Genomic DNA, 15,914 nt, shown 5'->3' on the forward strand with positions numbered 1-15,914 from the left:
TCCAGCCTGATGCCTTCCAGTCTGATGCCCCGGCCTTCCAGCCTGATGCCTTCCAGTCTGATGCCCCGGCCTTCCAGCCTGATGCCTTCCAGTCTGATGCCCCGGCCTTCCAGCCTGATGCCTTCCAGTCTGATGCCCCGGCCTTCCAGCCTGATGCCTTCCAGTCTGATGCCCCGGCCTTCCAGCCTGATGCCTTCCAGTCTGATGCCCCGGCCTTCCAGCCTGATGCCTTCCAGTCTGATGCCCCGGCCTTCCAGCCTGATGCCTTCCAGTCTGATGCCCCGGCCTTCCAGCCTGATGCCTTCCAGTCTGATGCCCCGGCCTTCCAGCCTGATGCCTTCCAGTCTGATGCCCCGGCCTTCCAGCCTGATGCCTTCCAGTCTGATGCCCCGGCCTTCCAGCCTGATGCCTTCCAGTCTGATGCCCCGGCCTTCCAGTCTGATGCCTTCCAGTCTGATGCCCCGGCCTTCCAGCCTGATGCCTTCCAGTCTGATGCCCCGGCCTTCCAGCCTGATGCCTTCCAGTCTGATGCCCCGGCCTTCCAGTCTGATGCCTTCCAGTCCGATGCCCCGGCCTTCCAGTCTGATGCCTTCCAGTCCGATGCCTCGGCCTTCCAGTCTGATGCCTTCCAGTCTGATGTCCTGGCCTTCCAGTCTGATGTTCCGTCCTTGCAGTCTAAAGCCTTCCAGTCTGATGTCCCGGCCTTGCAGTCTGATGCCTTCCAGTCTGATGTCCCGGCCTTGCAGTCTGATGCCTTCCAGTCTGATGTCCCGGCCTTGCAGTCTGATGCCTTCCAGTCTGATGTCCCGGCCTTGCAGTCTGATGCCTTGCAGTCTGATGTCCCGGCCTTGCAGTCTGATGCCTTGCAGTCTGAAGTCCCGGCCTTGCAGTCTGATGCCTTGCAGTCTGAAGTCCCGGCCTTGCAGTCTGATGCCTTGCAGTCTGAAGTCCCGGCCTTGCAGTCTGAAGTCCCGGCCTTGCAGTCTGATGTCTTGCAGTCTGAAGTCCCGGCCTTGCAGTCTGATGCCTTGCAGTCTGAAGTCCCGGCCTTGCAGTCTGATGCCTTGCAGTCTGAAGTCCCGGCCTTGCAGTCTGATGCCTTGCAGTCTGAAGTCCCGGCCTTGCAGTCTGAAGTCCCGGCCTTGCAGTCTGATGTCTTGCAGTCTGAAGTCCCGGCCTTGCAGTCTGATGCCTTGCAGTCTGATGTCCCGGCCTCGCAGTCTGATGTCCCGGCCTCGCAGTCTGATGTCCCGGCCTCGCAGTCTGATGTCCCGGCCTTGGAGTCCGATGCCTTCCAGTCTGATGTGCCTGCTGTCCAGCCTGATGTGCCTGCCTTCCAGCCTGACGTCCCAGTGCCCGCCTTCCAGCCTGACGTGTCGCTGCCCGCCTTCCAGCCTGACGTCCCAGTGCCCGCCTTCCTGCCTGACGTGTCGCTGCCCGCCCTCCAGCCTGACGTGTCGCTGCCCGCCCTCCAGCCTGACGTGTCGCTGCCCGCCCTCCAGCCTGACGTGTCGCTGCCCGCCCTCCAGCCTGACGTGTCGCTGCCCGCCCTCCAGCCTGACGTGTCGCTGCCCGCCCTCCAGCCTGACGTGTCGCTGCCCGCCCTCCAGCCTGACGTGTCGCTGCCCGCCCTCCAGCCTGACGTGTCGCTGCCCGCCCTCCAGCCTGACGTGCCGCTGCCCGCCTTCCAGCCTGACGTGCCGCTGCCTGCCTTCCAGCCCGATGTGCCAGCTTCCCGGTCCGATGTGGTTCTGTCTGCTGCCCTGCTTGAAGTGTCCGTTACCCAACCTAATGTGACTTTGCCCATAGCCCAGCTTGACGCAATGGACTTTCCCCAGCAACTGCTAGTTGGAGCGTGCGGAGGTCGCTCCTTTGAGGGGGGGTACTGTCAGGAAAGGTTCCCTCCGCTGGTAATATCATTCATTTGGCATGCAGTACTGCGATCCACCAGCAGGTGTCTCCTGCTGGAATTATGTAATCTTTGGTCCGCAGTACTGGTGTCCACCAGCGGAGGGATCCTGGCAGTATGGAGCAGGTATTGCCTTCTGCAGTCAAGCGTCACATGACTGACAGCAGCCATTATAAATACCCGGCAAGTTCATATACACCTTGCCTTGGTATTGTCCTTGAGCCCTGACCTGATACCTGATCCCTCTTCCCTGATTCCCTGATTCCTGCATCCTGCCTCCTGTACCTGTTCCCTTTCTCCTTGTCCCCCCATCTGCTGACCTCCCATTTATGACCCTGGCCTGGCTTGACTACGATTCTGGTACTCCCTTTTGTTACATATACTGGTTATTTGTTTATCTTCACTGTTTGGTTGTTTGGTTTGTTCACTCAGTTTGTGTTGTTGGTGTGTTCACATTTATATGCGTTTACTTTAATAAATTTACCTTCACTTATTTATGTCTGGTTCCCTATGTCGCAGTCACACGGTTCTGGTCACATCTAGTTTATGACAGCCACCTTCCATCACCCTCCAATAACAATGGCAGAAGGCAGCCTCCATTAAATAAGGTTGACTTCCATCACCCTCCAATAGCAATGGCGGAAGACAGTCTCCATTAGATAAGGCTGCCTTCCATCACCCTCCAATAGCAATGGCGGAAGGCAGTCTCCATTAGATAATGCTGCTTTGCATTACCCTCCAATAGCAATGGCGGAAGGCAGCCTCCATTAGATAAGACTGCTTTCCATCACCCTCCAATAGCAATGGCGGAAGGCAGTCTCCATTAGATAATGCTGCTTTGCATTACCCTCCAATAGCAATGGCGGAAGGCAGCCTCCATTAGATAAGACTGCTTTCCATCAACCTCCAATAGCAGTAGCGGGTGACATTCAATGAATGCAACAGCTTGGGCCAAGTATGCTCTTTTATATTTGATTCCAGCCAAAATATTGGCGTATGCCTTATCCACCAACAGCAATGGTGGAAGGCAGACTTAATTAGATAAGGCCACCTTCCATCAAGCTCCAATAGCAATAGCAGCCTCCATTAGATAAGGCTGCCTTCCATCACCCTCTAATAACAATGGCGGAAGGCAGCCTGCATTAGATAATGCTGCTTTCCATCACCCTCCAATAGCAATGGCGGAAGGCAGTCTCCATTAGATAAGGCTGCTTTCCATCACCGTCCAATAGCAATGGCGGAAGGCAGCCTCCATTAGATAAGGCTGCCTTCCATCACCCTCCAATAGCAATGGCGAAAGGCAGCCTCCATTAGATATGGCTACCTTCCATAACCCTCTAATAACAATGGCGGAAGGCAGCCTCCATTAGATAAGACTGCTTTCCATCACCCTCCAGTAGCAATGGCGGAAGGCAGTCTCCATTAGATAATGCTGCTTTCCATCACCCTCCAATAGCAATGGCGGAAGGCAGCCTCCATTAGATAAGACTGCTTTCCATCAACCTCCAATAGCAGTAGCGGGTGACATTCAATGAATGCAACAGCTTGGGCCAAGTATGCTCTTTTATATTTGATTCCAGCCAAAATATTGGCGTATGCCTTATCCACCAACAGCAATGGTGGAAGGCAGACTTAATTAGATAAGGCCACCTTCCATCAAGCTCCAATAGCAATAGCAGCCTCCATTAGATAAGACTGCTTTCCATCACCCTCCAATATCAATGGCGGAAGGCAGCCTCCATTAGATAAGGCTGCTTTCCATCAACCTCCAATAGCAGTAGCAGGTGGCTTTCAGTGAATGCAACAGCTTGGGCCAAGTCGGCTCTTTTAATTCTGATTCCAGCTGTAATATTGGCATATGCCTTCCTGAGTCCTCCATGCCTGGCCTGAACGTACCAGACACTTGGTATCCATAAATATCTTTATTGCATGCAAAGGAGTCGAAAGAAAACAATTTAATGCACTAGATGTTGGCATCTGCAATATTTAAAGTTCAAAAAAATATATTTCTTACCTTAATATGCATCTTACAGGAACTCACAATGAAGAAGGAAGGAAGTTACATCATTCAAAAGGGAAGGAGTTACAAAAAAGTACATGTAGTCAATGCAATGACCAGAAGGTGGCAGCATAACCAAAAGCAATCAACTAGTGAAAAAGCATAAGCTGTAAACATAGATGCAGTTGCATTGCCCACATAACTGCTGGAGGCAGCACATTCACCTTGGTGTGTATGGAGTACAAAAGCTATAGGAAAGCCAAAGAGAGAATGAACCTGTAACCTGGGAACAGAGAACTCCTTTCTTAGGGCCCATTTACTTCTTTGCGGTGGATTAGCCCATGTGCGTCAATGTGCCTTATGCTGCATATTATTGTATGTTGCGTTAAAGCAGTCGAGGGGCTGCCAACACACCCTAACATGTATGATGCCGCATACACATGATCGGAATTCTCGTCGGAAAAAGCTCTGATGGTTTTCCCAACGTAATTCGGCTCAAGCTGTCTTGCCTACACACGGTCACATCAAATTCCGATAGTTTAGAACGCGGTGACGTACAACACGTACAACGGGACTAGAAAAAAGAAGTTCAATAGCCAGTAGCCAATAGCTTCCGTCTCGTAGTTGAATCTGAGCATGCGTGATTTTTGGCGTGTCAGAATTGCATACACACGATCGGAATTACCGATAGAAAGTTTTTCCGTCAGGAAAATTGAAAACATGCTATAAATTTTTGGCTGGCGGGATTTCGGACAGCTAAATTCCGATAGAGCGTACACACGGTCGCATTTTCCGATGAAAAGCTCTCATCGGTCTTTTTCTACCCGGAATTCCAAACGTGTGTACGCGGCATAAGAAAGCACATGACCCTTTCATTAAACTCTATGCACTGCTGTGCTCTGCAGCATGTCGCATTACAGGTAGGTTAGGTATATTACTGCAATTTGGGAGTGTCGATGGGCCCTCCAAAGCAACCAAAAAAATATCAAATTTTCTCTTCTCCATTGATTCCAATGCATGTTGCCAAAATATTGCCAAAAAAATCTCCCAATTCTCACCAAATTGTCGATTAAATGGAGGCTCTCTTTTTTTGCATTTTGATAATATTGATAAGCATGATAGCTTATGCCCTTTCAATAATTGATTGTTTCTGGTTATGCTGCCACCTTGTGGTTACTGTATTAAATTTTTACTAACCCAACAACAGTAAAATCAGTCTGTATATGCAGTAAAACATGCTTGTTATACTCACTGTGGAACCTAAGGGTTAATCCTTCGCATTGTGTAAAAAGGCTGTTTGATCCTGTACGCACAGATCCTCCTCTTCTTTCACTGACTACAAAACAGGTCCCGATAAGACAGAGTCTATGGAGTCACTCTGCACATGCTCAGTTTGGTGGGTATTGCTAGAGAGTTGTTTTTTTTTTCTTGGGAAGAGTGCATATGATCAGCACAGGGCCAGACAGAGGGTCAGAGGTCCTGGACCCTGATAGGACAGCTCAGTGCACTATGAAAACTTCTCCTACAAGCTTTAACCAGACACTGATAGAAGTCACAAGACTGCTGATGAGAAAAAGGTATTTAGCGGTTTATATTTACTGAAATGATTGCATTTCCGTGTACTGTGTACTGTGGGAGACCAGATATATTGAATGCAGGGTCCTGGGTTTAGTAACACTTTAAAGAGGAACTGCAGTCTGCTCACTTAATTTGTAATAAAAAACATCTTTGCCATTCCGAAGCTTCCCTCCAACCACTTTGCATATTATTTTATATATACTGTGATTCTGTACTTGCAAAATATGCTGCAGAAATCTCCCTCCATTTAGTATGGCTGCAGCCATTTTAACTGTGGGCAGCTGAAGCTGCTGCCTGTTCACTTCCTGGATTTACGCAGACACGCAAAGGAACACCTCCAGCTCTGCAGCTCTCATTGGTCGTCTTATGACTCACCCCCCCCCCCCTCTCCAGAGAGAGGATGAGTGTGAGAGAGGGAGAGAGCTGTGTATGATGTCATAATCTTAGGCTAATGACCAGACAAGAAACAGGAAGTGGGCTGTATAAGGGATTTACTGTCAGAAAAAAAATGGTTTACTATCCAAAGTTATAACAATAACAAGGGAGGAAGATTCAATAGATGGAAAGTTGAAAAAATGACTGCCCCCCCCCTTTTTTTTTTTTTTATGTAACTTCATTCTATCTTCATTGTGAGTTCTTGTATTGTTCCTGTAAGATGCATATTAAGGCTCAGTAAGAAATTTTTATTTTGACCTTTAACCACTTCAGCCCCGGAAGGATTTACCCCCTTAATGACCAGGCCATTTTTTTGCGATACGGCATTGTGTCGCTTTAACTGACAATTGCGCGGTCATGCAACGTTGTACCCAAACAAAATTGACGTCCTTTTTTTTTCCACAAATGGAGCTTTCTTTTGGTGGTATTTGATCACCTCTGAGTTTTTTTGGGGTTTTTTTTGCGCTATAAACAAAAAAAGAGCAACCATTTTGAAAAAAAAAACTATTTTTTTTACTTTTTGCTATAATAAATATCCCCAAAAACTATATATATATAAAAAAAAAAGTATTTCTCAGTTTAGGCCAATATGTATTCTTCTACGTATTTTTGGTAAAAAAAAATCGCAATAAGCGTATATTGATTGGTTTGCCCAAAAGTTATAGCGTCTACAAAATAGGGGATAGATTTATGGCATGTTTATTATTATTATTTTTTAATATTTTTTTTATTAGTAATGGCGGCGATCTGCGATTTTTATCGGAACTGCGGAATTATGGCGGACATGTCAGACACTTTTGACACTATTTTGGGACCCTTGACATTTATACAATGATCAGAGCTACAAATAGCCACTGATTACTGTATAAATGACACTGGCAGGGAAGGGGTTAAACACTTGGGGCCAATCAAGGGGTTAAGTGTGTCCTTGGGAGTGATTCTAACTGTGGGGGGGGGTGGGGTGGGCTCACTACTCACATGACAGCGATCGCTTCTCCCAACAGGGAGCAGTGATCGCTTTCATGTTACTAGGCAGAAAGGGGAAATGCCTTGTTTACATAGGCATCTCCCTGTTCTGCCGCTCTCTCCGTGACACGATCGTGGGACACCGGTGGACATCGAGTCTGCAGGTCCCATGGGCACGGTCACGGAGTAAGCGGCGGGGGCAAACACGCCCGCAATGGCGCGTCTTAAAGGAGACGTACAGGTACGCCCATTTGCGCAGCTGTGCCATTGTGCCGACGTATATCGCCGTGCACTGGTCGGCAAGTCGTTAAACATTGCATATGCCAACATATTATCCACTTCCTGACCGGCGCACGATGATGTACGTCGGCAGAATGGTACGGGCAGGCAAACTGGCGTACAGGTACGTCCATTTGTATTTGCCGTCCTGCCATTGCGTGCATGCCGGTGGCGTGACTGTACCGGTCGGGATCCCCGTGAGTCCAGTCGTGGGGATACCCGCGATCGTCTCACGGGGAGGCTGAACTGGGAGATGCCGATGTAAACAGCATCTACCTGTTCTGCCTAGCAACAAGTGACACTGATCTCTGCTCCCTGTGATTGGAGCAGAGATCAGTGTTCACTAACACACAGCCCAGCCCCCCACAGTTAGTAACACGCCCCTAGGACACACTTAACCCCTACGCTGCCACCCCCTGGTTAACCCCTTCACTGCCAGTGTCATTTACATAGGAATCAGTGCATTTGTATAGCACTGATTGCTGTATAAATGACAATGGTCCCAAAAATGTGTCAAAAATGTCCGGTGTGCCCGCCATAATGTCGCAGTCACAATAAAAATCACTGATCGCCGCCATTACTAGTAAATAAAAAATATTAATAAAAATGCCATACAACTATCCCCTATTTTTTAAAAGCTATAAATTTGGTGCAAACCAATCAATAATCGCTTATTGCAATTTTTTTTTACCAAAAATATGTAGAAGAATACGTATCGGCCTAAACTGAGGGAAAAAAATGTTTTTTTATATATTTTTGGGGGATATTTATTATAGCAAAAAGTAAAAAATAATGCATTTTTTTTCAAAATTGTCGCTCTATTTTTGTTTATAGCGCAAAAAATAAAAACCGCAGGGGTGATCAAATACCACCAAAAGAAAGCTCTATTTGTGGGGAAAAAAGGACGTCAATTTTGTTTGCGAGCCACGTTGCACGACCGCGCAATTGTCCGTTAAAGCGATGCAGTGCCGAATCGCAAAAAGTGGTCTGGTCTTAAGCCAGCAAAATGTTCCGGGGCTGAAAGTGGTTAAATGACCATAATAGATGATGAATTGGGGTCTGGACATTTGCATAGAGTCAGGGCTCCACCCACCAATAGAGAAACAGAACTACCTGTGTGTATGGGGTGCAAATCCTATAGGAAAGCCAAAGTAAGAATGAACGGGGAGCATGTAACCTGAGTACATAGAACTCCCCTCCTCCCGACAAACTACTGGCTCCTGGCACTGAGCTGGACCCTTCGCCTTTCTCCCAGTGTGCTTCAATTACATCCTATCACTGATGTTTCAGGAGACAACAGTGGGTGCTCCTTACAGGGGTGGACTGACCATTGGGCCACTCGGGCACTGCCCGAGGGCCCCATGCCACTAGGATTGCCAACCCCATGCCATCAGGGTTGCCAACCTCAGTAAAACCAGAGACAGTATGTAAAAATATGTGTTGTTTTTACATTTGTCTCTGAAATGTCCCTTACCGACATCCTCTCCAGTACCTTCTCAGCCAATAGAAACATGTCTGTGTATACTGTGTGATTGTATACTGTGTGTGCATACTGTGTGATTGTAAACTGTGTGTGTGTATACTGTGTGTGCATACTGTGTGATTGTATACTGTGTGTGTGTGTGTTTGTGTATACTGTGTGGCCCCATAATCTCCTATTGCCCAAGGGGCCCCATAATCTCCTATTGCCCGGGGGCCCCATGAGTTGTCAGTCCGCCCCTGGCTCCTTATGATTTCCAAGTTTAGGAAGATGAATAAAGACTGATTTTACAGATAGTGCTGAGAAGAACACATAGTCACACAATATTTGCAAAGTGATAATTCTAAATGATCAGTTTTTTTTTTACAGTCTTCTCTTGTTTCTTATCTCCGCAGCAAACGCCGGTGAAGCAGTCATTCAGCAAGTCGCTGTGCCGGGAGTCCCACTGGAAATGTCTACTTCTGTCGCTTCTCATCTACAGCTGCATGGGCGCCATGACCTGGTGTCACGTTACCAAAGTCACCCGCTTGACCTTCGACACCGCCTACAAAGGCAACTCCATGATGTATCATGACAGTCCCTGCTCCAATGGCTACGTCTACATCCCCCTGGCCTTCCTGGTCATGCTGTACGTCGTCTACCTGGTGGAATGTTGGCACTGCTACACGCGGAATGAGATGCAGTATAAAGTAGACCTGGAGAGCGTGCAGGAACGTGTGCAGAGGATGCAGCAAGCCACGCCGTGTATTTGGTGGAAGGCCATCAGCTACCACTACGTACGCCGGACTCGGCAGGTGACCCGTTACAGAAATGGAGATGCCTACACCACCACCCAGGTCTACCACGAGCGGGTCAACACCCACGTGGCGGAATCGGAATTTGACTATAACAACTGCGGAGTGAAGGATGTCTCGAAAGAGCTGGCAGGCCTCGACAGCTATCCGGTCACGCGGCTGCGTTTTACAAAGTGCTTTAGTTTTGCAAATGTGGAGTCTGAGAACTCTTATCTGACCCAGAGGGCAAGATTCTTTACGGAGAACGAGGGCCTGGATGATTACATGGAAGCTCGGGAGGGAATGCACTTAAAAAACGTGGACTTCAAGGAATATATGGTTGCGTTTTCTGACCCAGACAACCTTCCGTGGTACGTCTCCCACTATGTATTTTGGGTGGCGGCTCTTCTAACGCTCTCCTGGCCACTAAGAGTCTTGAACGAGTACCGAACATCGTGTGTCCATTATCACGTGGAGAAGCTGTTTGGCTTTGACTTTACGCCGGTCACGCCTGCCGATGACCGGACCTTGTGCCGGAGAATGCCCCGGGTCAACACCATCGATAGCACCGAGTTGGAATGGCACATACGGTCCAACCAGCAGCTGGTGCCCAGCTACTCCGAAGCTGTTCTCATGGATCTGGCGGGCATGTCTTCTAACTACACTGCCTGCCGATATACCCAGGGCTATCGCCAGAACTGCGATAGGTGCCACCGTACAATCAGCAGCTCCTCCATATTTTCCCGTAGTGCTCTCAGCATATGTAACGGCAGCCCCAGGATTCCGTTCAGCAGCAGCCGCTTCTCCCTGGGGCGCCTGTACGGATCCCGCCGCAGCTGCCTGTGGCAGAGCCGCAGCGAAAGCCTCAACGAGCAAAGCGCTCCTACTGAGCAGACCAGGCTGTCCAGCCAGGTAACGGTGGAAGAGGAGGAGCCACCTCCATACCAGGATGCTCTCTATTTCCCTATCCTCATTGTTCACCGCAATGAGGGCTGCACAAATCACGACCACCGACGCCTCCACCGCAACGGTTCTTGTGTAGAAACCTCACTGTGATAGAGTTAAAAAATAAAATAAAAAAAGCTGAAAATAAAATGTTGTGTTATCATCACAAAACCCAGAGGAGATGACTTCATTGTTACGACGGTCATGAGGAGCCCAGTAACATGCAAAAATACTAATGGCACACGGCAAACGCCAACGGATCATGGCATCAATGAAGTACAGGTGCTAAAAGCAAACAGATCTTGAGGAAGCTGCCAAACTGGCGGCTAAGGGTGGAATGTGGATGAGACACATGAAGACATTTATACACTAAGACTTTGATGGATCGAGCCATAACGGTCCTGTACAATGTCCACAGTGATGTACAAAGCCAAGAACCAAACCACGGACCATTGGAGGACAAAGGTGACCAAGGAAAAGTTCTTCCACTGGCTCTTGTCTACTATACTTTGGACGAGGGGTGGAATGTGGCACCAGGTGGACATTACAGGACTGGATATTTGATATTCAGTAGCAGAAAAATTAGGCAATAGTTCATCCATTAGTTAGCACTTCCTGTCCATCCATTGGATCACCTTCCAAGTTGTTTAGTCGTGTTCTCGGGACGGGTCTGCCCTCGATGGTCAACCAGTGAGCTGTACATGGGATAGCGCAGGGAATTGTGGGCCAGGAACTGGATTTCCGAGAAGAGGAGACACTAAACTCAGCATTTCTCACTGACTGAATGTGCAATATCTCCATTACACGATGGTTAATGGAGGCGTCACCGGCCACTGGAGGCCAATAAGCGAGATGAAAGTTGGGATTAATGGATCACTGCGGACCTCTCTCTCTCTCTCTCTCTCTCTCTCTCTCTCTCTCTCTCTCTCTCTCTCTCTCTCTCTCTTATTTTCACATGTGGTTATTACTCCCTCATCCACTCACAGCATATTCAGCATGAGAATGTTCAGGTTGTATATACACAGATTACGAAGAATTATCTCACCTCTTACACCATTGTTAATGAGCTTCTTATTGCATGTCACCCATTCCCCCTCCCCCCCTCAGTTATGTAACATGAAACGCTGACACTCCTCTACTTGGGTGTCATGTGTTTCCCCCCTTCCCCTCCCCCGAGCTGCAGTGTGTGGAATTACCATCACTACCAAAGGTCTCTCTGCTGCCTTAACCCTTTCGCTCTCCAAAAGGGGCTGCAACAAAGTGCAGAGTCACCATACACTGCAGGCCGCGGGAGTCAGCAAAATGGAGGCGTGCATTTGTGTGGTTAGAGTTCCACCGCAAGTATGGCTGTCAATACCGGATTTCTGTATATAGGGAGATCAATGATGGATAAACGGGGATAGAGTTCCACTGAGTGCTTTACGGTGGCTTATGAACTACACGTCCCAGCATGCCTTACCATTGGCAATTTAAAGGGAAACTATAATGTATTTCAGTGAGTCACATTCTTGCGTTATCACTGTGAGGTTTGATGTGACTTACACTTTTTTGTTTTTGCCGTTTCATATTTTTAATTGTTGTATTTCATATCCAGATGTGTAAATGCTTCCTTTTTTAGATGGGGCATTTTGTATATCAGGGAATGTGATAGGCTGCCTTGGTTAAAAGGAATCTACCAGGATGGGAAGATGGTGCTTCTGATTTGTTTTTTAGAAGGTTCAAGCTTTGGTGGAGCTTTCATCCCCATCCTTCATCCACTGCTTAGCGAGTCACTGGCCGGTTGAAACGCGTCAGTTATATCAGCCGTTCCAGACGCTTCAGTGGATGCATGCTTGTTCTAGGTCAGAGACACCGGGATAACGTGGACAGCCCAGGAGCCTGCACCTCGAACACAAGTCAGACGTGGCAGCCCCCAGATTCCTATGCTGACAGGTCCCCTTTAAGGACAGCCGAGACAGCCTTATAGAGAGTTTTATTATTTTCCATCAGTCAGATCTGACTTGCGATAAGAGAGGGGAATGACAGATTATGACCTCCCCACGTGCAACTCCCCCAAAAAGAAACACAATCATACCTAATGAGTGGACATGGCCGCCCCCATAGACGTCTATATCTATACTTCATGCAGACAGAAACGTGAGTTTTACCACAAAAACACAGCAGTGAGAATATATTTTTTTAAGCTGATCCTTCCACATATTATCTGAAAAAAGAAAAAAAAAAAGATTAAAAAAGATTCCCTTTAATCAGTAAGGAGTTCCAGTACAAATAAAATGTTATCCAGCTGCTTGTAGTGTCCCCGCGGTGGACATGCTGGTTGTTGTAGTGTCCCTGCATTGACCATACTGGCTGCTGTAGTGTTTCTGCAGTGGACATGCTGATTCTTGCAGTTCTGGGTGGTAAGTTGGGACTGGCTTATGATTTATTTCAGCAAATAATTCAACTGATGAGGTCATACACAGCCAGAGGGGACAGAATTAGAAGTGTGCGCAATTTGAAGCAAATTTTTCATCATTTAGGTCAGGGGTAGGCAACCTGGGGGCCCTCCAGCTGTTGCAGAACTACAAGTCCCGTCATGCCTCTGGGAGTAATTATAACTGCTAGCCTTGCAGTGCCTCATGGGAAATGTAGTTCCACATCAGCTGGAGGGCCCCAGGTTGCCTAACCCTGCTTTAGGTCTTGTAGTCTCCCAGCATTGGCCACACTGGTTCTTGCAGTTTGTCTGCATTGGCCATGGTTCTGCATTGGCCATGGTTCTGCATTGACCAAGGTTCTGCATTGGCCATGGTTCTGCATTGACCAAGGTTCTGCATTGGCCTTGGTTCTGCATTGCTCATGGTTCTGCATTGGCCTTGGTTCTGCATTGACCATGGTTCTGCATTGACCAAGGTTCTGCATTGGCCTTGGTTCTGCATCGCCCATGGTTCTGCATTGGCCTTGGTTCTGCATTGACCATGGTTCTGCATTTGCCATGGTACTGCATTGACCATGGTTCTGCATTGGTCATGGTTCTGCATTGACCATGGTTCTGCATTGGTCATGGTTCTGCATTGACCATGGTTCTGCATTGCCCATGGTTCTGCATTGGTCATGGTTCTACATTTGCCATGGTTCTGCATTGGTAATGGTTCTGCATTGACCATGGTTCTGCATTGACCATGGTTCTGCATTGCCCATGGTTCTGCATTGGTCATGGTTCTGCATTGACCATACTGGCTCTTCTGGTCAATTTCTGACATGCAGGAGTGCTGAGTGACCCTGTGCTCCGTTCTAACTTCTGTCCCAATGATGCAATTCAGTGTTGTTTTGTAATTACCTGCCACTGACCTCCACCATCTTTACGACTGACCTGTGCAGCTATTAAAGGGACTTGCTGGGGTCATTCCTGCAGTCCCATCAATATGACTTAGGATCATCAGCTCCATATCCATATCTGCTGTGATATTTAGCTAAAAAAAATCATGGTGGTCGTGTCCTTAAACTAAAGTGATGAGTAAAGCAACAAGTTCACCTTAATGGCGGCGCCCGCAGCGGGTAGGACCCGCCTTAAGGCTGGGTTCACAATGATGCAAATTGAATGTGGGTTTCCCCCAATTCCCATGACGGGAGACTGTGATTGGCTGTCAGTAGAGCCAGTTCACACATCTCCGGGGGTGGCCGCGGAGCACGTTGCACAGGGGTCCTGTGCGTTTTTGGCTCTGTTTCAGGTCCGAATAAAAAAATAAATAAAAATAGACTGGAAAAATTCAGGCCTGATTCATCCCTGAAACAGAGAACCCCTGCCGCGTCCGCACACACTGTGAACCCAGCCTAAAACTGAACTAGGGGATTATTAGATATTGTCTAAATACAAGAGTCCTGTGTATCCTCCCTTGGATCTCTGTGAACTTTTGTGAATTTTTTCCAGATCTGTGCAGTAATCCAGTGTGAGACTTCCTGTAATAAAGACCGCCCACTGCTGCTCTCTCTCCTTGGGCAGGGGGACTGGTCTTGTCTCCGCCCCCTCATGTCATTTACTGCAGTCAGCCTTTAGTGGGTGGGGCCTGCTGGGCCCCTCCCACTGCTCTGCTCTCTCTCTCTCCTTGTGCAGGGAGACTGGTCTTGTCGCCGCCCCCCTCCTGTCGTTTTCTGTAGTGGGTGGAGCCTGCTGGGCCCCTCCCATGGTTCTGCTTCCTGCACAGGCTGATTTTACAGAACAGTGATGTCATTGCTACTTTTACAAGGTTATAACTGGGTTCCCTAAGGCAATTAGTGCACAGAAAGTGGACATATATATATATATATATATATATATATATATATATATATATATATATATATATATATATATATATATATATATATATATATATATATATATATATATAGCCTGTGCGGCAGTTGAGGAATGTATTTAAATAAAGTTTGTTGTGCCCAGAGTTCAGCTTTAAGAGGAGTGAACAGAAGGAGGCTTGTGTAGACATGTACACTGCCGAAAAATTTGTTTGTATTAGTTTCATTTGTTTTTTCATTTTTTACGGTAAATTCTAAAATTCGGAATTCATAAATTCACAAATTCAGAATTCGGAAATTCTAAAATTCGTAAATCTGAAATTCCATAAATGAAAAAATCAAAAAATTCGTAAATCCGAAAATTCTGAATTCGAAGATTCGGAAATTCAAACATTCGTAAATTCTAAAATCCGAAAATCTGAAAATTTGAAAAATCTGAAAATTTAAAAGTTCAGAAATGATAAAATCCGAAAATAAGAAAGAAAATCCGAAGATTTGAAATGACGAAAATCCAAAAATGCCAAATAATAGCTATCTAACTAATAATAACTAACTATTAAATTATAGGTATTGGAATTTCCTTTCAAATTTGGCTGTTAGTGAACGTAACAAATACGAACTTATCTGAAGTTACGAATTATCCAAAATAACAAATGGTGCATCTAAACAAATGGAATCAAAATAATAATAATAAATAATAGTAATAATAAAAAGTTTTTACTAATATTATTATTATTATTATTATTTTTTATCATTAATTTGTTACGTTCCATTCGTTTAGATACGGCATTCATTATTTGGGCTAATTCGTAACTTTCTGATAAATCTGTATTCTTTACGTTCACTAACAGCCAAATTATTTCAGATTTTTGGGTTTTCGAATTTTCAGGTTTTTGTTCTTATTTTCGGATTTTTGTTCTTTTGAATTTTCAGATTTTCATTCTTATTTTTTTTTTAGAATTTCCAAGTTTTCAAATTTTCCAAATTTCGAATTTCGAATTTTCGAATTTCTGAAATTTAAAATATTCAGAAAAATTCCCAAAATTCTAATATTTTCGAACTAACGAATTTGTCGAAATTCGTAAAAAAAAACAAATTGGGAACAAAACTAATTGCACATGTCAAGCCCCGTGCACACTCCAAGTCTCTAACACCGAGACCCCCCCACCACCACCATGTGACCACTCCAAGTGTCTGTCCATCCAATCACAACCTATAAGATCAATGGGACGATTACATGTTTATTGATGACCTATAAAAAAAAAAGAATACAGCTGT

At 46.4% G+C, this 15,914-nt stretch overlaps 1 protein-coding gene across 1 annotated transcript in view; it reads left to right on the forward strand.

The window, feature by feature from the left end:
- Positions 1-11,415, forward strand: part of TMEM151B (transmembrane protein 151B) — a 47,128-nt gene extending 35,713 nt beyond the window's left edge. Inside the window, exon 2 of the mRNA XM_077485411.1 lies at positions 9,042-11,415. Coding sequence (XP_077341537.1) covers positions 9,042-10,475 — 1,434 coding nt within the window. The 3' untranslated portion in view covers positions 10,476-11,415. The remainder of the gene's footprint in view (positions 1-9,041) is intronic.
- The last annotated feature ends 4,499 nt before the right edge of the window (positions 11,416-15,914 follow it).

Source organism: Lithobates pipiens, unplaced genomic scaffold (genome assembly GCF_037356315.1).
Source record: "Lithobates pipiens isolate NorthernLeopardFrog02 unplaced genomic scaffold, aLitPip1_a1.2 Scaffold_18, whole genome shotgun sequence".
Lineage (NCBI taxonomy): Eukaryota > Metazoa > Chordata > Amphibia > Anura > Ranidae > Lithobates > Lithobates pipiens.